The 23721-nt window shown below is 47.7% G+C and overlaps 1 protein-coding gene across 1 annotated transcript; it reads right to left on the reverse strand.

The window, feature by feature from the left end:
* Positions 1-361: 361 nt before the first annotated feature.
* On the reverse strand, positions 362-19439 carry LOC129343403 (neuroglobin-like). Its single transcript, XM_054999588.1, has 5 exons — positions 19183-19439; positions 10685-10792; positions 2206-2326; positions 1873-1953; positions 362-1338 (listed from the first exon to the last, which is right to left on the reverse strand). Exons 1-5 carry the CDS (start codon positions 19413-19415, stop codon positions 1216-1218), a joined length of 666 nt encoding a protein of 221 aa, XP_054855563.1. The 5' UTR covers positions 19416-19439; the 3' UTR covers positions 362-1215.
* Between the last annotated feature and the right edge of the window lie 4282 nt (positions 19440-23721).

Raw genomic sequence — 23721 nt, forward strand, 5'->3', positions numbered from 1 at the left:
GCAAAGAGGATGCTGGGTTGCAAGTCTCTGCTGGGGCTGAGGAAGGCAGGCCCAAGTCTAGATTTTGGGAGGAGTGGGAAGACCCAGAAAAAGAGTGGGCAGAGGCCGAGTGTTGGACTAGAGTCTGGGAGGCACACGAGATCAAATCCTCTCTCTGACACTCTCAGCTTAACTTCTGTTGATCCAGAGGAGTTAGCCGTGTTAGTCTGTAGTAGCAAAATCAAAAAGAGTCCAGTAGCACCTTTAAGACTAACCAATTTTATTGTAGCATAAGCTTTCGAGAATCACAGTTCTCTTCGTCAGACGAAGAGAACTGTGATTTTCGAAAGCTTATGCTACAATAAAATTGGTTAGTTTTAACTTGTGTGGTTGCTATGAGGAAAAGTATGAGGAACTCTGAGCTCCTTGGAGCAAAGGTGGAATAAAAATGCCCAAGATAGGCAGCAAGTGGCCTGTTGTATCTTTGTATTTATGCCTGGCCTGAGCAAAGGGTTTAAGCGCCTGCCAACCACAGGGGCCAGTTTTCCATGTTCAGTCTGCCAGAGATGCCCACACAGTCCTGGGTAGCTCAGCATCATACTCAGATGGGAGAATTCCTGTTCTGAGCGACAGGATCCTGCTACTGCTAGTAGAAAAGAAGACGTTTTGCCTCCCTCTTCTCTTGGGTTCCAGGGCCGTGGCAGCATCTCTAACACCCACTGGCACCACCAGCCCAGTCTTTGCTGAGTCCATCAAAATCCACTGGAGTTCATTGTACAGCATGGAAGTGCATTGTGTATTCACGTGTTAAGCCAGCAGCAGGAGGCGCTGGTGCTTTAGTCAATCTGCTGGAAGGACTGCAGTCACTGCCAGGAGGCCTCTGCAATGCAGGACCCACCCAGCCAACTGCTCAAGCGAGGCCTGCAGTTAAAACACAAAACTGGCCAGAAAGCATTCACGTGCCTTCGCAGACAGCACCCGGCTCCATGCCACCCCTTCCACAACACAGATGCTCACCTAAAAGAATCTTATAAAGATCTTATGAAGGGGCTTGGATCGCACCACAGTAAGAAACCCACATCTTGGAATTCCTCACCCTACAGTCTAATGCCAATCCCAGTTGGCAACAAAGACGAATTTACAGCACACAGTTCTTTGGAAGATGCTCAGGGGAAAGAAGCAAGAGGCCCAGGAGGAACTGCAACAATAGGCTACTCGGAGAGTAGATCGCCATCCCTAGATTCTGTTCGGGGTGGATTCAACTGCAGGTTTCCTTGCGTGAAGAGACAGGCTGGCTCTCGTTGTTTCTTCTGTGTAAAAGCCTCTTCTCATCATGGCTGTCAGATATTTGAACAGGTTCTTGTGCAGAGGGGGGAAAAAAAAGACAAGCTCTTATCATTTGACTACCACAGCTGTGTGAATCAAGTGAGGGGGAAGAGAGAGACTAACCTACCTCACAGGATTGTTGTGAGTATATAAAGAAGTAGCAGAAATCCATTTATTCCTTCCTCTGAACTCTATTTAATAGATAAAAAACCCTTCCCTCTCAGGGTTGCCAGCTTCCAGGCAGGACTTGGAGTTCTTCCAGGATTTCAACTGATCTCCACATGACAGAGATCAGTTTCTCTGGAGGAAATGGCAGCTTTGGTGGGTGCACTTTGGCATCACATCCATGCCCACCCTCCCCAAACTCTGCCTTCCCCAAATCTCTCAAGATCTTCCCAAGCCAGTGTTGCCAACCCAGTTAACCCCTTCGGAGCTGCTGTTTGCTGCAGAAGGAATGAGACTGGTCTTTTTAGTACCAGTTTCCAGCCTTTCTTGGAAAGGGGCCTGCCTCCTTTCTGCTGGCCTATGGGTAGAAAAAACACACACCCCACACTCGGATTTTCTTACCTCCCAGGCCTTCTCTGCCTCTGGGGTCCAGTCTTCTTTCAGAATGGGCTGGACGGCTTGGATAAACTGAGTCCCAATGTACTGAAAATCAAGCAAAGGCAGGGTAGTGTATTCTTTCCAGGGACAAGAAAGCTAAGCGCCCCCCTCTCGCTGCAACTGTCCCTTCAGTTCCAAAGAAGAATGGCCATCCATCTTGGACAGAGTTCAGTGACCAAGAACCCTGGCCAGCTCCACCACTGATGTACAGCAGCACCAGGCACACTCAGGTCCCATGGCACCGGAGCCCCGAGATTCCAGCTCTGCAGGTGCCTGCGGTGCCACTGCCTTCCTCACCTCATAGTACTTGGGAGGAGCTTGATAGCGACAGTGACTCCTGCCCAGCTCGAAGGCCAGTTGCTGCAACTTGTCTTCTTGGTTTAGCCTCGCCACACTCTTCTCAATGAACGACATCACCCTGGCAAAGGGCAGAAGGGGGGGGGAGAGAAAGAGGAGGCAGCTGCTACCAGAACCACCAAATACACAGACGGAGCCAGCTGCAGAACTGAGCTGGGGGGCAAGCCAGGGACCATCAGCAGGCTCTCTGAATCGGGGTTTTTTGCACATTCAAAGAGTTGGGAGGGGGGACTTCTGATCACTGCCACCTGCCAGACCAGGGCCCCACCCCCCCAGCCCTTGCCCCAAGAAACTTTATCAGTATCTAAAGCCTTGAACATGGTGGGTGAAGGTGAAGCTGCCACAAGGAAAATGACCCTTTGACAAAATCCTTTAGCAGTCGGGTTGCCAACTCAGGGTTGGGAGGTTCCTGGAGATCTGGGGATAGAGCTTGTGGGAGGCAGGGTTTGGGAGGGGATGGACCTCAGAAGGGTGTACTGCCATAGAGTCCTCCCCTCCAAAGCAGCCATCTTCTCCCTGGTTGCTGATCTTTGTAGTCTGCAGATCAGTTGTCATTTTGGGACATCTCTGGGCCCCTCCTCGAGGCTGGCTACCCAGTTTGGGGAAATCCAAGGCAGAACCTTGTTTACCTGCTTAGGAGAATTAAACCTCCACCTGAAACTGTTGATCCAAGAACTAGTGGGTTGCAGAGCTTTAGCTAAGACCACCAAGTCCTTCAGACGGGACTTTTCAGCAGCCTGGCTCCTCCATGCCATGGGGTCTTCTTCCTCTTAGCACTCGAGGGCTATATTCAGTCCTTACAATAAACCACAGTGTGTGTGACAAATTCTTGTATGGAATTTTTATAATCAAGGACAAAAAGTTTTAATCAAATGTTGGCAACTACCCATCCAAGGATTCCATGGTCGTTTCCACACTACTCACCTTCATCCAAAACGCTGCGGAAGGTTGCAAAAAACCACGGAAGATAGTGGCCGATTCCAGATGGCCCTCCCCATCCCGAAACGTCGCGCGTCGTCGTGCGGAGAACGCGAAATATCGCGTTTTCTCACGCGAGTTTTGCGTGACGTCGCGCAAAACTCACGCGAGAAAACGCAATATTTCGCGTTCTCCGCGCGACAATGCACGACGTTTCGGGATGGGGAGGGCCGTCTGGAATCGGCCTATGTCTTCTTGCATGAGTTTTACGCGACGTCGCGCAAAACTCACGCAAGAAAACGCGATATTTCACGTTCTCCGCGCGACATTTCGGGATGGGGAGGGCCGTCTGGAATCGGCCTATGTCTTCTCGCATGAGTTTTACGCGATGTCATGCAAAACTCGTGCGAGAAGATGCTATCTTCCGCATTTTTTTCGCCACGTTCCGCAGCGTTCCGAATGAAGGTGAGTAGTGTGGAACGGCCATGTCCAGGCAATGAGTCTCTCCCCCAAATCACATCTAAATGAACCAGGGGCACTGCTACTAAAACTTTTTAGAGGCATCAGGTTTTTACCCAAATCACACATGAATTGTAAACCACAAGGAGATGGGAACGGAGTTGTAAAATTCAAAAATCCTGGCTGGCTGTCAAACAGATTTTTCTAAAACAATCAGAAACCGGTGCATTCAAACCGGCTTTATGTTGTTTACCTCTGTGCACCAAGGGTGGGGGGGGGGAAAGTGATATAAGCAGCACCTGTACATCACATGATGGTGAAATCATATGAGGTAGTGTGATGAAGCAGTTAGAGCACTGGCCTACAGGCAGGGAGACAAAGCTTCAAATCCCCACTCCGTAATGAAGCTTCATAATCATGGGGCGATTCCTCTCTCACAAGCTTAACCTACCTCACAGGATAGTTTTAGGTGGGTAGCCATGTTGGTCTGCAGTAGAACAGCAGCATTCGAGTCCAGAGGCGCCTTAGAGTCTAAAGAAGAGAGCTCTGACTCTCAAAAGCTTACACCCTGAAAATCATTTTGGTCTCTAAGGTGGACTCAAATCTTGCTGCTCTACCTCACAGGATTGCAGGGTTCCTGTGAAGATAAAATGATGAAGGGAAAACCACACCCACCATCCTGGGCTTCATGAAGGAAGGACAGGAGATGTAGCAGATAGCAGAGCTAAATAGCTCATCCTTTTCCTGCCAGTCAAGTACCTCTTTAGAAACTCAAAGCAGATGGTTAAGAAGCTGCATTGCACTGAACTTGACACATGCAGTCTTGGACTGGAGCGCTTGTCACGTAGCAGGCACAAGGATCCACTAGCAAAGCCAAACAATAAAGGGTGGCTCTCCGGGAAAAAAACCTAAAAGTCTATTTCTGAGAATTAGTGATAGTGGTATCTTTTCCTGCTTTCATCCAAGTTCGTGAAATCAGGACTATTGTTTCCCATAATACAAAACCCAAACGTAGTCTTCCTAGAAAACAAAATAGTCAAAGCAAGTGGTGCAACTCCATCGAAGTTCCTGGACCTGCCGTCAACTTTTGGTACCAATCGATCATGGTATTTTTGGACGGATTGGCTAGGTTTGGCATCATGGAGGCCTGATTGATGGCTGGTGGTTCAAGGTGGAGGTGGAACCTGTCGATCCATTTCTTAGAGGGCCCCACCTCATTGATTCAAAATCTACATGAAATCCCTGGGAAAGACCACCCAGAGGTTTGGTGTGAAGTGCGATCTGAAAGATACCCAGCTCTGCTTCTCCTTGGTTGCCCAAGTCAGGTGAGGCCGCGGAGGGTGATCTGGCATCTTAAGGCAAGCTCGTGGGGGCTGGACGGAGGCCAAGAAACATTCAAGACGGAACTCCACACAACCCATGCTTATTTCTGGGTTTACGATAAACAGGGCCTCTGGGACTGCTTTGTGCAGGAGAAGAGAGCGGGGGACGTGGCAGCTTTTCCTCTCTCCTGCCTTTTTCCTCTCCTGCCATTTTCTTGCTGGAAAAAGCCTCCCCGCCCCCCAACCTGCTTTGACCCATACCAGGGGAAAATATGGGTGCCTGTAAGTTTTCCCCAACAGTGAGGAAAACGGTGCCCGGGAGAAGAGGTGAGGGTAAAGTTCCTCTTTCTCCCTGTGCTGCTCTTCTCAGCCTTAATACTGTGACATCCCCAGGCTGCCTTTGCAAAATGAAAAAAGGGGGCTTAAAACAAACACAGGATAAGTCATTAAGTAGTTGAGCCTGGAGGTGCCTTTCATTAAAAACGTAACTGATCCAGAATTGAGTTGGTGTGTTTCCCAAGGGAACAGGCTCATAGCTTGGGAGTGCTACAACTGGAGGACTGAGTCTCTCCTGGGGCTCATCCTGTCTTGAATGATCTTTTGGTTGGTGCACCAGCTACAACCTGCCCTGGAAAGCAGGATCTGGCAGTTACTAATGTGCTAATCAGATCCAAGTTGGATTACTGCCACATGCTCGACATGGGGCTGTCTTTGAAGACTGTTCAGAAACTTGGGATGGTTCAGAAGAGCAGGGCAGCAGCTGTAAACAGCAGAACCTGCCTGCGTGAGAAAGCACTTCCCTGGCAGCTGGTTAGGGTGTCTGAACGATGGCCTTTTCCCACAGGATCCTGCCTGTCTGCCAAGATCAACTTCAGGCCCTTTTGGGAACGGGGCTTCCATTCACCTAGTTCTTCACCTGTTCAGAAAGTCTTCGTCAGGCATCTAAAGTAATTTGCCCTGGCACTCTGTTGAGTTTCACTCCTTCCCCATCATTTTTTAATCTGCTGGTTTTCTGTTTCACTGCTGTTTTTATCTTAAACTTTTTTTTGCTTTATTACATTTTTTCAAGTATTCTATTTTTTAAAAAATGTGAGCCACAAGCCTGTTGCAGGGAAAACAACAAACAATGGACACCCAGCCGGCATGAAGTAGTGTAGTGGTCAGAGCATGGGAATAGGACCTGGGAGTCCCAGGTTTGAATCTCCACACTGTCACAGAAGCTCTCGCTGGGTGACCTTGGGTCAGTCACACATCTCGGCCTAGCCTGCCTCATAGGGTTGTTGTGAGGATAAAATAAAGGAGGGAAGAACCATGAATGTGAGTCCGAACTCCTTGGAGGAAGGGTGGGATGAAAAAGCACTAAATAAATACATGGAGAAACTGAGATGGGCAGCAGAAGACTATACAAAGGTTGCATTAAGAAATTCTTAATACAAGTTAAAAAGATACGTCAGGCAGGGTAGTTTTAAATATAATTTCCTGATTTACTGTGGCAGAGGGCTAGGTACATTTATAGTGAGATAGAATGTGTCACTGCAAGGGCCAATTTCACCAGTTCAATTCCCATACTGCAGCATTTTTTTCATGACCATCTACACCCAATTTGCCGCCAGGAGTAGTCACTCTGGCTACTATGTGGCTTTCCCGGAAGCATTCATACCTCAACTTTTTTTAAAAAAAACTGTTTTCCAGTCTGTGCACACTCTTTCCCCCATCTTTTATCATTCCACTTTCTTCTGTCCCCCTCCCACTATCTGCCAGGCCCACTTCATTGTGGTTGGCCACTGTTGTCTATCTAGCCACTCCATCCGCCTCCTTTCCATTCCTTCCCCTCCCCTCTTTCCTTTTCCTTTCCACTCATTTTTATTTATTTATTTTCTTTAATCTATCATGGGATCGATGTACCGATGGGTTGAAAGGGAGAAATCCAGGAAATAGATTGATTCAGCGTTCCAGCAATGCATCAATTCATCAAGTGTGCAAAAAAGGAAGAGAAAAGAAAGGACCGGGGCTGTGACATCACTGATGACGGCATTGGTGACAAAAGCACCAGCACTCATCAATCCCGATGCATTTTGATACGGTGCAGACTGAAAAGAACGGCACCACACCGACCAAACATGAGAGGTGCCAAATGGCCCAGAGAAGCCGATTTCTTGCCTTTAGGTTTGACTTCTGGGACAGTGAGGAGTTACGTTCCTGGTGCAGAAGGGCATGTGTGTCTCTGCCAAGAAGAGTCCAGTAGCACCTTTAAGACTAACCAATTTTATTATAGCATAAGCTTTCGAGAATCAAGTTCTCTTCATCAGATGCCAGTTTTGATCAGGCATCTGATGAAGAGAACTTGATTCTCGAAAGCTTATGCTATAATAAAATTGGTTAGTCTTAAAGGTGCTACTGGACTCTTTTTGATTTTGCTACTACAGACTAACCCGGCTAACTCCTCTGGATCTCTGCCAAGAACTACAGCATCTTTTGTCAGGGTCTTAGATTGAGCAAAACAGGGTCCGAGCAAGTCACTCACTGGATTTTGATAGGTATTTAAACTATTTGGATCGGGAAATGACGATCGAATGAGTTTGTAGGAGAAGGTCCAATTCAAAGGAGGCCTCCGTTCCTTTAAACAGATGTGGAAGTACTGGGCATTTCTGGCTCTCGTTGGTCAACACACGTTTTGGAAAGCTCAGAATGCCAAATTCAGAAGCGTTGATGAACTCCCTAGCCTAGCCAAAGAGGATTAGCACAGATTAGCTACAACCCTCCAGACCTTCGAGCTATTCTAAATATCAACATATTAAGACTCAGCATAAATATAAACAGTATTAAATGGGGGGGGGGGGGAACAGCCTCCTGAAGACAAGCACAAGCTTTTAAGGGGGACAGATGCTACCAACTTTTGGAATAGTTTCACAGTTTCAAGCATGTAGATAAAAGGAAGTGAAGACTAGATTGGAAACACTTCTGATAGCTTTCAGTTAATGGAAAACACAAAAAGCTGATTTGTGCATTAAAATCCCCTGAATTGCTCAAGACCGAGCCAAGAGCTCAGAATGTAGAAAAAAACAGATTTAAAAAAAAGGAAATTAAGCAGTTCAACAAGGGAAAAGCTCCGGCACGGACAGCAGTTTGAGGTTCTCTCTCGGTAGTGTCCACAGACGGGCAACCGTTTTCGCAAACTTTCCTCAAACTATTATGGAAATATTCCAGTATCAACAGTAATGCCCCCCCCCCCAATTATCACAATTAGTTTTTGAGATAACGCTTCCAAACTTTAATCCTGATTCTTGCTAAACAGATTAGAAGAGCGGGCTATTCTAAACAACATCTTTGTTGGAGATTAATCTGGACTTAGGACGGATGGATCCAGGACGTCTTTTAGCTCTTATAATTTAATGCCTGTATTAACAATTTGGCTGAGGAATCCTGGACTTTGGTGGGAGTAGAAAGCACAACTTGATCCTTTCTGAAGGGAAGGTTCCCACCTCTGTAACCAGAGATTTGATCAGCCAAGAAAATCCCACAAAATGAACTTGCGTTCTATTACATGATCCTCCTAGAATACCTATAATGAATGAGAGGTAAGGTGGGGGTTTGGCAAATCATAAGTTCTTCATGCAGACTCTTCTGTATACGTTACTATAAAGTTTTTGGGTCAGCCTGTCAAGAAAGTGTTTCCTGAAAGATGGCAGCAACATTTGCAAGTGTAACTAGAAAACCCCGTGTGAAGAATCTAGAGAGTATCATTCCTAAAGACTTCAGCTACTGTCGCTGGGATAATATATTTTTTAGTTCAGTAAATCATTCTTCCACTTTGGATACAGAGTCCCTCGACACTCGGTGTTTGCAAATATGTACAGCTTTTTATTAAAGGAAAAAAAAATTCTAGCCTGCTTTTCTCCCAAAGAAACACGAAGTAGACAGAGAGTAGCTAGAAGGCCCTTTTAACAAACTGTCCCCCCTTTCCTAACAGAAAGTGTTGTTTGCATGAAGGCTTTGGTACCTCAAGGGCTGCTACCAGCACATTCCAGCTGAACCACAGCTATGTGTCTTCAAAACCTAACCATTTGGCACGGTGTGCTTTATTGTTCTCTTCACAAGGTCCCTGGGGAGAAATACACGAAAAGCATGGCTTGTGCATCAGACTAACACTTGAGGATTTTGCAAAGATGGACACAGAGAGCGCCGGCAGCATTTGGCTGCAACTGCTGGGGCATCCCAGCCAAGAAGTTTCCTGGATAGCGATCCTGTACTGCGTAAACATGTGCACTTGAACAAGGCCTCCTCTTTTGTTTATTCCCTTGTTTGACATATTTACGTTTTGCTACCAAATGTCAATTAAACAGACTTAACTCCCTGACGTGACCCAAGGGCCCTCTCCGAGATGACTGGGGCAGGCTGGGCTGGACTGTGGGCCAAGGGGCATTAAAAAACAACAACGTTCCAGCACTCAGGGGGTGTAACTCATTAGGCACCCCACTGCCCCAATTTACACAGCGCTTCTAAGTGAACTGTAAAGCCCCTGTCCTACCTCGGGTCGAAGGATTTGGCCAGCTAAGGCTGGTTCCCCAGCCACGTTACCCAAGCTACTGTGGAACGGAGAGGAAAACACTGATGCACTATGGGGCAGACCTGGCCCACGGCAGCACCGAAGCAGCATTGGGTGAACTTTGCTTGTAGAGTTCCCCACACTCAGGTGGGGCCTGGAGATGATGTCCCAAAACTACATTTGAGCTCCAGGCTACAGAGATAAGTTCTCCTTGAAAAAATGGCTGCTTTGCCTGGGGGATTATTTCTTTATACCCCACTGAAGTCTCTCCCCTCCTCAAGAGCCAGTTTGGTGTAGTGGTTAAGAGTGTGGGACTCTAATCTGGAGGACTGGGTTTGATTCCTCACTCCTCAGTCACAGCTTCTAGCTCTCTCAGCCCCACCCACCTCACAGGGTGTTTTGTTGTGGGGATAATAATAGCATACTTTGTAAACCATTCTGAGTGGATGTTAAGTCATCCTGAAGGGCGGTATGTAAATTGATTTATCATCATCATCATCATCATCATCATTATTATTAAATTCCACCCTCAAATCTCCAAGAGTTTCCCTGCCTGGAGTTGACAGCCCTAGCTTGGGATAACAATACACCTGGGACTGGCCCCACAATCAGAGCCGATTCCAGACGGCCCCCTGCCTTGCGAAACGTCGCGCGTCGTTGCGCAGAAAACGCGAAATATCGCGTTTTCTGCGCAACGATGCGCGACGTTTCGCGAGGTTTCATAAAGACCCTCTTCTACCCTGTTGTACTCTGGATTTTCCCACATCAGTTGAATGGGGACTGAACACCCATATGACCAACACCCAAAATAACCCAACATGGTCTAGCTACTGCTGTTTGCCAACAGTTCCGATCCAAGCTCTTAGCCTGGTAACCCATTTCTAATGGAACGTGGAGAACACAGACTGGCAGGCCCTCACTGTCAAAGAAGGCCCTCCTGTGAAGTATGGTGCCATTAAGTGTAGCCTAGCGGGAGGCAGGCATGTGTGCTGTATGGGGCGGAGGCTTCCTGGGGCCCTACCCAGAGGAGCTATGCTCCAGCACACTGCAGGGAGGCTTGGCTGGACACATGCCTTTGGAGGAAGCTGTTTGTTTCTAAACTGCCCCTCAGCCATTGGCTCTCAAGCTGGTGCAACTCAGGCCTTGAAAACAGGCAAGGAGGGGGGAAGCCAACCTGAGACCATGTGCCTGCAGCTCTTTGCTCATCTTCAATTGCTGGAAATCATCAATGTCACGGAAAAGGAAGAAGACATCCTTGCACTCCGGGTGGGTCTCAAAGAGCCTGGAGAAGAGACAGAAGGCAGTCAAGACAAGCTCCATGTGGAGTCCTCAGGATGATAAAAAAGAGACTCCTGCAGTATTACAAACGCAGCAAACTCTTCACAGAGAGACTTAGCCGCTTTCAGGAAATTTAGATCATTACAATTCTCAACATTAGGAGAACTGCCAGTTGGCATACACTTCACTTCTGGTCAGATTTAGCCTTTGGAAACTAGCTTTGTTTACAGGACTCCTACCTTGCTGCATCTCAGTTGCTGCGGATGATTTCTCCCTCCTTATCATTAGCCATCTAAACAAAGACAAGCTCAATAAAAAATATACTTTGTGCCCCTTCTGGAAAATGCACAGGCTCACATTTGAGAGCATCTCCAGGAATTCCAAAGCTGAAGGGCACCCCCCTCTCTGCACACTCTTGTGAACCTGACAGGACACGGATAGAAGTCTTGTTCACATATACATTTGCTTATAAGAAAGAGATTGTGCACATTCAGTCTGCAGTTGAAACCAAGGACCAGTACCTGGATTAAATCTGGAGTCTGTATCATAAATTCAGCTATGCCTGTAATGACGGTAACACGAGAATTACTCGACACACTTATTTTAAAAAATAAAATGTGGACTTGGTTGTATGTGCATAGAGATTGCGCATGTTTCGTGTATGTATACTTTATGTGCCTAGAGACTGCACATGTGTTCACAGTAACTTGTGAACAGGGCTAGAACCGGCTTGGAAGCATTTTGTCCGTCGATAAAATGCTTCATCAGCTGAAGGAGTACCGCGCAAGATGCGTCGTCTTAGGCAGTCTTCTGGGGCCGCCAGAGTCATGCCAACCAGTTCTGTGTGGTTGGCTAAAACGCCCGATCCCTTTAACCAGGCTTCCAGATCCAAACTCCGCAGGCAGAGCAACGACAGCGCATCGTTTCTTGGTTGGCGGGAAGGCTGAGGCGGCAGCGGCCAAGCCCGATTTGAATGCCTTTCGCGCCACGCCTTCCCCCCTCCCAGCTTCGGTTCAGAAGAAGGAAACCAACCCGCGCCCGCGGCAGGAAAAGCAGCCCGGCAGTCCCGAGGCTTCCCGCGAGAGGCCGCGGCTGAGCGCCCGTGCGAGCAGCGCCCGAAGAAACCCGCAGTCGCGCCTCTTCATTATTGCCCTCCGAGTAAATGAGCTCCGGCGGTGGGCTGGAGGAGGAGAAAGCTGAACAGAGGCTGGCGAGAAGCAGAAAAGAGAGGCGCCAATCAGGGACGCGGCTGCCCCGGGGCGCCTTCCACAAAGACCCCCGTGCCTACGCCGCGCTCGCTCCAGCTGCAGCGCGCTCATTAGCGGGGGACGCAGAAGTTTTGGGCCGCCGAGAAGCCGCTGGCACGAAACCAGCAGGACAAGCGCGCCGCTCCGTGGCTCTTCGGGGGAGTAACAGCAGGGGGCAGAAGAGAGCCGCAGCGCCCCCCTCCAGCACATCAATTTCTGCTCTCCTTCTTAGGTTGACCCCCCACCCACCCACCCACCCACCCATAGATGCTGAGAAAGCTCAGACTTCTATATTGGGGTATACGATTTGGCAACCCAGAATTCTTTCCTTCATTGTTTAAAAATATGTTGAAGTTAAGTTATGCACTCCTGTGACTGAATTGGTAAACTCAAAAACACAAGAGCAACTTGGAATTTCAGAGCTGATTTGCGGGACACACACTTCACTTCTTCTCCTTACACAATGTCCTCAAATTTAGAGCAGTTTATTTGTCATGGCAACCTGCCCACCCACCCCCTGAAGCTTGGGTTTTGTAACTTGGAATCATGCCCCAAATTCTTTCCTAAAATTCTTTCTCTCGCCGTCATGCTTCCTAAAGTTACTATGCAGAGTGAACCACCATTTTATATCTGTACTACTGATTTAGTCACTTATCATTAAGGCAGGTCTTATCATCAGGACAGGTCTGACCCAACTGCCCTGGCAGCAGTTTCAAGCTGATAAAGGATTCCAATAGACAAGGAAGAAAAACTGCTGTAGCATAGTGGTTAAGTGGTTGGGTTGCAAATCTGCATTCTGCTCGATTAAATCCAACTACCTCATGAGCTCGGTGGCCTTGGATAAATCATTCATTTCAACCCCAGCTATATTGTGGGGATAACAATACACTGACTGTACATGAGCTGTTTGCCTAATTCATCTGTGCTGCAGGGCAGTTGTCATCAGGCGATTAGACAACACTGTTTCCTATTTTCTACTATTCAAGGCGCTCTCTCCCACCGTGCTACTGGAGAGGAAATGCTGGGACCAAACCCAGCCCATGCTTTTAGACATCTAAAGCATATGCTTTGCACATCTCCTTGGCTGGGAATCAAACCAAGGGTGCTAGACCAGCAAGGAGAAAGAGTAGCTAACCTCTTTTGCACTGCGCCCCTCTTCTGAGCCAAGAACATGGCCAGACCAGATTGTGTGGAAGAAGCTTTTACACTCAGTTGCTTGCAAGAGTCTCCTGCTTATGTAAGAACGTGTAAGAATGCAGCACTGTTGGGTTTCCATATGAACAAATAAGTATTTTCAGCAATGGACTGGGATGACTCCCCCCACACCCCTGCTCTGTCCAGGAGAGACTAGGTCACGTTCCAGAAGAGGACGGATTCCTCTATGCTCCTCTACTCCCTAGTAATTGCTACCCACCCCCCATGGCCACCTTGGATTAGCCAGACACAAAACAGACCCCCCACAAAATGTGATGCGCTCTGCGTGGGGCAAGTCAAGCAGCAGACCAAGAGATCCATAAGCAAGATAAAAGGGAAGTCAGCCAAGACTTGAGGTCTGGTCCTCTAATCAAATGGAAGGGCAGTGAACAACTCCAGGTAGGGCTTGGTACCTCAGCCTGCAGGGCATGCAAAAGAAAGCCGTTCTGAGTTCACGGAGCGCATATCTCCTTCACTGCTTGCCTATCCCACATGTCTGGGGTTTGAAGGAAGTGCATGTAGGTCAGAAAGTGTGCCAACGCAGTTCCTTTTTAGAAAGCTGCAGTTGCAAAGTGAAATCAAGAATGGGAGTGCAGGGCACCAACTCAGAACAGAGCCAGCAGCCACGGGTTCAAGCTCTGCAACTAACCCTCGGAACCAGTAAACCAGCATGCAGCCTTTATGCCACCCAGTCAGTCCTCTGTGAGCTGATCCACATCGTCCCCATTTTGCAGAAGGAAAACTGAGACTCTGAGTATGTGGGGCTAGACAGGAAGAGAGAAATCTAGCTGGCAGCAGAAGGAACATTTAAAGCCACAGAAAGTCCACAGCAGGTCCTCACAGCCACAAGTACATTTTAGGTCCAAAATAAAATTAAAAATCACTGCAGATCATGCAGAAAAATCACAGGAAAACAACAGGGGGAAAAGCCCCACAGGAATGCCGCAGGTTGTGAAATTATGTAATCCAAGTTCCCCATTGAAAATGAGTGGATGATGACATTTCTAGCTTAAGCAGTGAGCGTGGCCAACTGATTGTCATTCCAGTGAAACCAGGCTGGCAAACTGAGGTGGGTGCATGTGGCCAGGTGTTATAGGGGATCCTATCAAGGCAGCAAGTCTGGCATTAATGATGAACTTCAATCACCCTAACAGCAGGAGGCAGCTATGGGAATTGGGACAAGAGTTCAGGCCAGGGAGGCAGCAGAACGGTGAACTGATCTTGAAGATGATAAGGAGGAATGAGGAACAGGGAAGAGTCAGCATGCACTGGAATCCTGGCCACTAAAACAACAGATTGGGTCCTTGGAACAACCCCAGAGTCGAGTCAAGAGGCCCCTGGCGATCTGGCAGCATCACAGGGCCTGCTTGGCTCCAAGCCAGGTTGCAGCCATGATGCAAATGGATGCAGCAGCCTGTCAGGAGCTGTCCCAGCGAGTCAAAGGGCCTATTTCGCTCCTGTTCTGGAAAGCATGAAGCTTTTTCCAGGTGCCCTAAACTCAGACCTGAAATTGCAAGATCCACTGCTCAGGACTAGAGGTGGGCCCGAACCGAAATACGAACCAAAGTTCATCACAAACCAGGCCAGTTTTTTGGGTTCCTGAACCAGTAGTTCATCAGAGGGCATTTCTGATGAACCGTGACGATTTTTAGGCCGGTTCATTTGGTTCGTTTTCCGGTTCGTCACTGCAGACAGCCTGGCACCAATCAGTCAGTTTCCTAGACAACAGGGGTGATGGGCTTTCTGCAGACCTTTTGCTGCCCCGGAAGTGATGTGTTCACGAACCAAACAAACTGGTTTGTGAACTGGGCAATTTCATGCCAATTCGTGGTTCATGAAACACAACAAACCACGAACCGCAACGAACTGTCGTTTTCCGGGTTCATGCCCATCTCTACACAAGACTGTTGCTTGAATCCTGCTCATCTGTTCCATTACTGGAAATGTCACAGATATAAGGAGTATATACACCTTATACACATGTATTCTAGTGAACTTTCTGAACTCTGCATGAACTCTTGTAGTTTTTTCTAACTTGTTGAATAACAACACAGGTGTGCTTCCATCTTTGACAGCTAATTTAAAAGTAGTGGACAGTATTTAGATTAATGTCCTCAAATCATAGAATGGACCAATGGTGACCTACTCACTTTTCCTGTCATATTTACTGATTTATAGTTTTGTTTTGCAAGTTGGATATAACATCACTTTTTAGCTAATTAGAATGTTGTACTATAGAAAATATAAATATTTAAGCATTAAACCAGTCATAGATTATCAATGCTATCACGTGAAAAAGATCTTAGATTTTTGCATAGGGTAACCTATAAAAATGCCAACTCAAATAGTACGTCAGAGTTTTGACTGAAACAAATCTCATGAGGACCTAGGTAAGAATTTTACTATTGCTATGGGAATCTTAATGCATTTCATAGAAACTTTGTTTTAAACTTAAATTCGGAAATGTTAGCAAACCTAATTCTTACTGCTTTTCTATGTTCCAACTTTGTAGGATTCATATTATTAACCATATGTTTTGATATCTTGCTTTTTAAAGAATATTAGAGTGTATTTCAATAAAAAGAAATAAATCAACTCTAGAAGAACTCTGCGGGTTTGATGGGGAAAAGTCTTGCAAGAAGAACCCAATAAATAATTTTGATAATCAGCCTTGTATTAAAAGCAAGTTATGTTTTTTCAGGTCTTAACTAAGTGCTGAAAGCTGTCCAAGAGTAAAGATAAATCTTTAGACTGAGATAGTGGAAGCTTTAATTAGATGTAGATAAAAATCCTTTACAGAAATGCTTTCCTCCATTGGAAGGAGCCTAGTCCTGAAGACTAGGATCTGGGAAACCCATGTTAGATTCCCCACTCTCCATGGAAGCTCCCTGGGTGGCCTTGGGACAGTCACATACGCTCAGCCCAACCAACCTCACAGGGATGTTATGAGGAAAAAGTAGAGGAGAAAATCACAGAATCACAGAATTGGAAGGGGCCATACAGACCTTCTAGTCCAACCCCCTGCCCAATGCAGGATGAGCCTAAAGTATCCCTGACAAATATTCATCCAGCCTCTTCTTGAAAACTGCCAGTGAAGGGGAGCTCACCACCTCCCTAGGCGGCTGATTCCACCTTTGAACTACTCGGACCATGAAAAAGTTTTTCCTAATATCCAGCCAGTATCTTTCTGCATGTAATTTAAGCCCATTGCTTCGAGTCCTATCCTCTGCTGCCAACTGGAACAGCTCCTTGCCGTCCTCCAAATGACAGCCGTTCAAATATTTAAAGCAAGTAATCATGTCCTCCCTCAATCTCTTCTCCAAACTAAACATTCCCAAGGCCCTCAGCCTTTCCTCGTAGGGCTCAGTCTCCAGACCCCTGATCATTCTCATTGCTCTCCTCTGCACCCTCTCAATTTTGTCCACATCCTTTTTGAAGTGAGGCCTCCAGAACTGCACACAATACTCCAGGTGCGGCCTGACCAAGGCAATATAGAGAGGGGCTATGACCTCCTGCGATTTCGACGCTATAGCCCCTTTGATACAACCCAAGACTGAGTTTGCCTTTTTTGCCACCGCATCACACTGACTGCCTATATTGAGTTTACAGTCCACTCTTACCCCAAGATCCCTTTCACATACACTACTACCCAGATCTCCCATCCTGTATTTGTGCTTCACATTTTTGTGGCCCAGATGTAATACTGTGCACTTGTCTTTGTTGAATTGCATCCTATTCACAGCTGCCCACTTCTCCAGAGTATTCAGGTCTTCTTGAATTTTAATTCTATCTTCTTGGGTGTTTGCCACTTCTCCTAATTTGGTATCATCAGCAAATTTAATGAGTAGCCAATTTACCCCTTCCTCCAGATCATTGATAAAAATATTGAAAACCACTGAGCCCAAAACCGAGCCCTGTGGCACCCCACTGGACACCTCCCTCCAATCTGATGAAACGTCATTGACCACCACTCTTTGGGTGTGGTCCTTTAACAAGTTCACTACCCACCAAACTGTCCTATAGTCCAGTCCGCAGTCTTCCAGTTTACCCATTAGAATGTCATGGGGAACCTTATCAAAAGTTTTACTGAAATCCAGGTAAATCACATCAACAGAGTTCCCACGATCCAGTAAACTTGTCACTCGATCAAAGAAGGAAACCAGGTTGGTCTGACAAGATCTGTTGGGGACAAAACCATGTTGACTTCCCCAGATCACTAAGCGGTCCTTCAGATGCTTACAGATCGATCCCTTTAAAATCTGCTCTAATATCTTCCCAGCAACAGAAGTTAGACAGACCGGCCTGTAGTTTCCTGGGTCATCCTTCTTCCCTTTCTTAAAGATTGGGATAACATTCGCTCTTCTCCAATCTTGTGGCACATCCCCAGTCCTCCAGGAGGCCTTGAAGATGATGGACAGAGGCTCTGCAAGTTCTCTAGAAAGTTCTTTGAACACTCTTGGGTGCACACCATCTTGCCCAGGAGATTTGTATTCATCCAGTGCAGCCAGTTGCCTCTCCACAACTTCTCTGTCAATGTCAACTAGCCACCCAGGTGTCCTGTCATGTCTACTACAATCTCTAGATGGACTCAAGTTATTCTGGGATAAAACAGGCAAAAAAGTCATTAAGCCTACTGGACTCTTTTTGATTTTGCTACCACAGACTAACACGGCTAACTCCTCTGCTTTTTCTCTGTCCTCCGTCAGAGTTTCTCCTTTCACTCCCAACAGTGATCCAATTGCCTTTTTTACCTTGCGTTTGCTTCTCACGTATCTGTAGAAGTCTTTTCTTATTGTAGCGAGCCCCCCTGGCCAGACCCAGCTCATACTGTGCTTTGGCTTCTCTGATGGCTGATCTGCAGTACCTAGTAACCCTCATGTATTCCTCTTTAGAGGTCTGTCCTCTCCATTTCCTGAACATTTCCTTTTTCTCCCTTAGCTTATTCTGGAGCTCTCTGTTCATCCACATGAGTTTCTTGGCCCTTACCATGTTTCCGTCTTGCTGGAATGGTGAGGGCTTGAGCTTGCAAAAGCTCATGTTTGAGAAGAGCCCACCCTTCACGTGCTCCTTTCCATTCCAGCACACTCCCCCCGCTCCCTGGAATGACTCTCATCAAGCCTCTGAGTTCATTGAAGTCGGCTCTATGAAAATCTAACCTACGTCTGGCTACGAACTTCCTTGGCCTCCCACAGCAACTGGAATTCAAGGAGGACGTGGTCACTTCCCCCTAAGGTCCCCACCACTTTCACCCCATCTACCAATTCTTCCCTGTTGGTTAATATTAAGTCGAGTATGGCCGAGCCCCTTGTAGCTTCCTCCAGAGAGAAGAATGATGTGAGCCACTTTGGGTTCCCCCATTGGGGACCCAAAGGAAGTAAAATAAAATAAAACAGTGCCTTGTGCCTTTGGGGTGCCCGTCCTACATAGGGAGACATGCAGGCTTCGCCTCTCCTGCTCCAGCCCTAAGGCACCTGAGCGCCTGGGAATCAATAACCTGGCTTCCTGAGCTGGAACCACAACAGCCCACTTTCTACTGGAATTGATCTTTCTAATGACAAAGCCAGAAGGGATTAATGTGTGTGTACGGGGTGGGGGAGATTCAAGCCATTAGCAGCTTTTGGCCAGGAAGGTCCTTCCTTCTCAGCAACTCTGGGTCTCCATTATGACCACGGTGTGCAGACAGACTCTCTCGAGCTTATTATAGCTCCATCTGTGGAGAGAACAGCTCATGCTGGCCCCATGCAGAGGGTCTAGCAGAAAGACGCCAGATGATGTGGAGCTACTCTGTGGCCTGGCAATGCAGGTGCATGCCCCAAACCACCATCTGAACCCCTCATGGGGCAAATGGGGTTCTGGGGGCATGCAAGAAACAGTGGTGCCCATGGGGCCTCTGCGCATCACATAGCCACAGAACTCTGGCTTCTGGTTCTCAGAAACAAGGCCCTTCTTTTACCTGATAAAGACAATCACTCCCACTCTGGCAATGTCTTTGTGCAGGATTTCCCAGGATGCCTGGATCAGCTCCTTCTGAGCCTCGGAAAGCAGGAAGGGCTGCTTCGGCTCTTCATCACCCCCATGTTCCAGATCTGTTTTAAAATCGAGTCCACCATCCTGCGAGGGGGTCCTTTTCTCCTCAGAGACAGCCAAATCTGGGCTAACGCTCGGGCCCGATAGGGCACACCCCATCTCTGTCCAGAGGCCGGGCACCTGCGCTCTTCCTTGCCCTTCACAGCAGCTACAAAGAGACATAATATGTTAGAAGCTTGGGGGAGGAATGGACCCTCATATGCCAGGGAGGGCACCCCAACTGCCCTCCCTGGAGAAAAAGAACAGGGCCCCGTTCTTCATTTGTGGACATCAATCCACTCAAATGTAGGCAAATGCAAAATGCATGCCTTCTCCTTTCATCCTCATAGCACTCCAACAGCTCAAAAAGTAGCAGCTGGCCCGAAGCCATAGGTTGGACTGGCTCTGGCTGTCAAAGGTCCTGGGTGCAATCCCTGCCAAGCTCTCCAGTGTACAAATGATGTGAAATTCTCCTGCAAAGCTACTGCCAGTGAGAGCCAGGTAACACCGAGTAGAGTAAAGCAAAGGTCTGATTCAGCATGAGGCAGCTTAAGGGCTTAAAAGGAATCTGAACCTACAACTCCCTGGTCCAATCCCAGCCCCTCCAGAAGCCTACGCCACTATTCAAAATCACACCCCTGCAAATAGTTTCAGGTGGGTAGCCTTGTTGGTCTGTAGCAGAAGAGCAAGAAAGGTCCAGTACCAACTAGATTTCCAGGGTATGAGCTTTTGAGAGTCAAAACAAAGGGTGGGCGGGTACTGCCTGGATTACAAAGACTTCTACCTTTTTCCGCTGCCTAGATTTGACTCTCTAGAATGAGAGAGAGAGAGAGAGAGAGAATGAATGAAAGAATGAATGAACGTGAACATGAATGTGAATGGAACCCCAGGGACATGTGTGAATGCAACCCCAGGATTAAACCAGGGTGCCAGGGTTCATACATCACAGAAAAAAATTTAAGACGGGGAGTCTCTCTACACAAGACATCTTACATGGGAACGCTCAAGTGAAAGATCTTACGCTTGTTCTCCCACTGGGGATATGCATGCGCCGCTAGGGAGGCAGAGTACACTTGAATATAAGACCACACAGAAAGCAAGTCACTTGAGCATCCCCATGTAAGATGTCTTGTGTAGAGACTCTCTTACTGGGGCACATAAATGGAAAACTAAGAGTCAAAATAGCATTACTTAAAAAAGAAAAAAGCTAAACTAAAACCAGTGTCAAAGCAGGTCAATGCAGAACCACAACAAAGGGCAGAGTCAGCATAAATTTGGTACAAAATGGGATCAATATTTTAAAAAACCAGAAAGAGGGCTAGAAAGGGAAAAACACGCAAGGGAAGCTGCCTGTACTGGGCGCTCCAAACGTGCCTCTTCAGCCCATAGCAGCCACCTTGGACAGCCCTGTAAGTTCATCACAGTGGCCACACTCTAGACAAGTGTTCCTTGCAGGGGACATATTTCCATAAACCTGAGTGTCACACGCTGACGTCTCTTAGGTGTGCATGCTTGCCACATGCCTACCAAGACATTTGATGGAGCCGCAGGAGGAGAGACTATCAAGAGCCAGAGATCTTGGAGAAAAGGGGCTATTTTTAAAAGCCAGGTGCATGCATTGGTTGAGCCACGGATTGCAGGCTCCACTCTGTATCTACGTTGCAGCTGAAAGAACTACCACAGGGTAGGCAACCTTGGCATGTCAGGCTATCATGCTTAGGCAGCAGGGCTGGTTTTCCACCCAAGCAACTGAGGCAAATCCATGAGGGGCTGGCAGAACCCCTGGGACAAGCCTCGGGTCCAGCCAAGTCCAGCTTTTGTCTCCCTTTGTCTCCACACTAACACCTTTGCAGGTACAGCTTGTATTTTGGGGGCACACTTGGACAAAAAAAGCTTGCCAGCTGTTGGTCTCATGCATTAAATAGCAGGGACAGAGAGACAGAAACACCTGCTGATTTTCTGAAGTTAGTTCGGCTCTTGTAGGTGGTTGTAAAGGAGAGGTGGGCAAGTAACGGCCCGGGCTAGCCCATGAGGGCTTTCCATCTGGCACACAAACTGCTACACAAATGGCACCGAGTATCTCCCTGTCAGGCTGCAGCAGCGGCTAACAGGCTGTCGTTCCTGAAAAGCTGTGAAGCTACTGAAGGGCCGTGAAGAGAGGCAGGGAGGCCACTTTTGAGTGCACCATGTTGGCTGCCTGTACGTGCCAATACTGGAAGATCAGGTGTCCAACAGGGAGCCCTGCAAAGTGGGCCAAGACCCAAGTGCAGCCTTCAAGTGGAAACATTTATCCACTGTACAAATGCAAAATGGTGAAAAAAGCTATTAGGGAGGACCTTGGCTACTGCCAACCAGATAGTTTGGGATGCAAGTTATTTCAACCCAACCGTTTAAGCTGGTTAAATCTTTTGGCCTAGCTAAGATCTTCAGGAGGTTATAAATCCTGACACACTCCCCCCCCCCACTTCCTTGACAGCTGGCAGCGCGCAAAAAGCAAACAGGTGTCTCATGCAAGGCTCTGCCACAACATAGGAATGGCACAGTCTTTGCCTAGAGGATTTGCAATCCCCATTACAGTAGGTGGGGGAGGGGGGGATGAACAAGGGTGCAGGAGACGAACCAAACCACAATGGACCAGTGGGTCCAAGAGAGGCTGTGCTGCGTTTTAGGGACTCCAAAGCAAGAAGGGGGATGTTCACACCAACTTGTAGCTACTGCAAACTGCCCGTTCCAAGAAAGCAGGAGCCTTGTAGCCCCTTAAACCTGAAGCCATTTGCATACTTGCAGGCGCTGTTAGCAATTAAAGCAAGGCTCTAGTCCTCAAAATTTTCTGTGAGAATAAAAATTGGTTCATCTTTGAGGTACCACATACTTCCGACTAGTTTTTGCGGCAGCTAGCTGACACAGCCGCCCTTCTGGGGAACCCCTTGCAATAGTATGGTTTTCTTTTGGTTTTCTTCCGCCGAGACGGCCTACAGGCACGTGAGTGTTGGTGGGTCCCCAGAAGTCTCCCGGCCAGCCTTGGTGCTTTGCCTGCCTTCAGCCCCTCCTCACCCCCACTGCCAGAGCATCTACTGTAACCTCCTCAGGACAGAGAACTGTCTCTTCTCTCTGTCTCCTTGGCTGCTCGGCAAAGAAAGCTGAGAGATGCTGCCCAGCTTCTCCCGTCCTGACAATATAGCCACGTTGTTCATAGCGAACTTCTAAAACATCAGCAAGCGACATCTGTTACCAGAACTGCTTCTACTCACTCGTGTAGGTGGCTTTTCGGCAAGGAGGAGAGAAGCGCCTGCCAGTCACCTGCTCAGCTGCAAGTTCCAAGGGAGGAGGCCCCAGAAGTTCCTTCCGCAGCTCTCAGCCAGACTCTCTGGTTCGCTCTCACTCTTTCTGGAAGCTCTTCTAAGCAGGTGAATTCCACACAGAGGCAGCAGAATGCTCGGGCGTCCTCGTGATCCTAGAGCCTGCCTGGTTTGGGTCTGCCCCCCCCGCAGCCCTGCCCCCCCCCCCCGAGAGCTGCACAACATCAGCCTCATTTAGTCTTCCTCTCCAGCTTGCTGCTGTAGTTCCATTTAAATACAAACGCATCATCCTTTTCATCGCAACCTGGCACATGAAAGCCCTGTTCAATTAACAGAGGGAAGAAGACGGGAGGGTGATTTGCTAGCAACTGAACGAACAAGTGCTTCTCCACTACGCTTTTTCTGTTTTTGCTCCCTTTGGGGAAAAAGAGGAATATTCTTCATCAGGGGCCAAGGAGGGCACCGAAGAAAAGCTTCATGTTAACTAGAAATAACAGCATTATCTTCAGCTCTGTATTGGATTCATACTAATGCTATGCCTTGGTAAAATTGTGTTTATTTACCCTATGGTATTGTTTATAGAAATGTCCTTGAAATTGACTGTACTAATTTCACACTGTGTAATCCGCCTTGAGTCTCAGTGAAAAAGGCAGACTATAAATGACATAAATAATTGCCATTTAGGTAAAAGGTAAATGTACTCTCCTGTGCAAGCACCGAATCATTACTGACCCATGCGGGGGGGATGTTACATCACGACGTTGTCTTGGCAGACTTTTTATGGGGTGGTTTGCCATTGCCTTCCCCGGTCATCTACGCTTTACCCCCAGGAAACTGGGTACTCATTTTACCGACCTCGGAAGGATGGAACTCAGGTCATGAGCAGAGCTTGGGCTGCAGTACTGCAGCTCACCCCTCTGCGCCATGGGGCTCTTAATTGCCATTTAGGCAGCACTTTTCTAGCATTCAAAGTGTGCAAGAAAAGTTCATCCTTGTAACTAGATAGCTTCAGGTGAGTCGCTGTGTTGGTATGTAGTAGACGAGCAAGATGCGATGCAGTGGCACCTTAAGAGGCCCACCTAGATGCCTCCGGGATACTCGAACACCTGCAGACTGAAATCATGTTC

This window comes from Eublepharis macularius, chromosome 15 (genome assembly GCF_028583425.1).
Source record: "Eublepharis macularius isolate TG4126 chromosome 15, MPM_Emac_v1.0, whole genome shotgun sequence".
In the NCBI taxonomy this organism is placed as follows: Eukaryota; Metazoa; Chordata; class Lepidosauria; order Squamata; family Eublepharidae; genus Eublepharis; species Eublepharis macularius.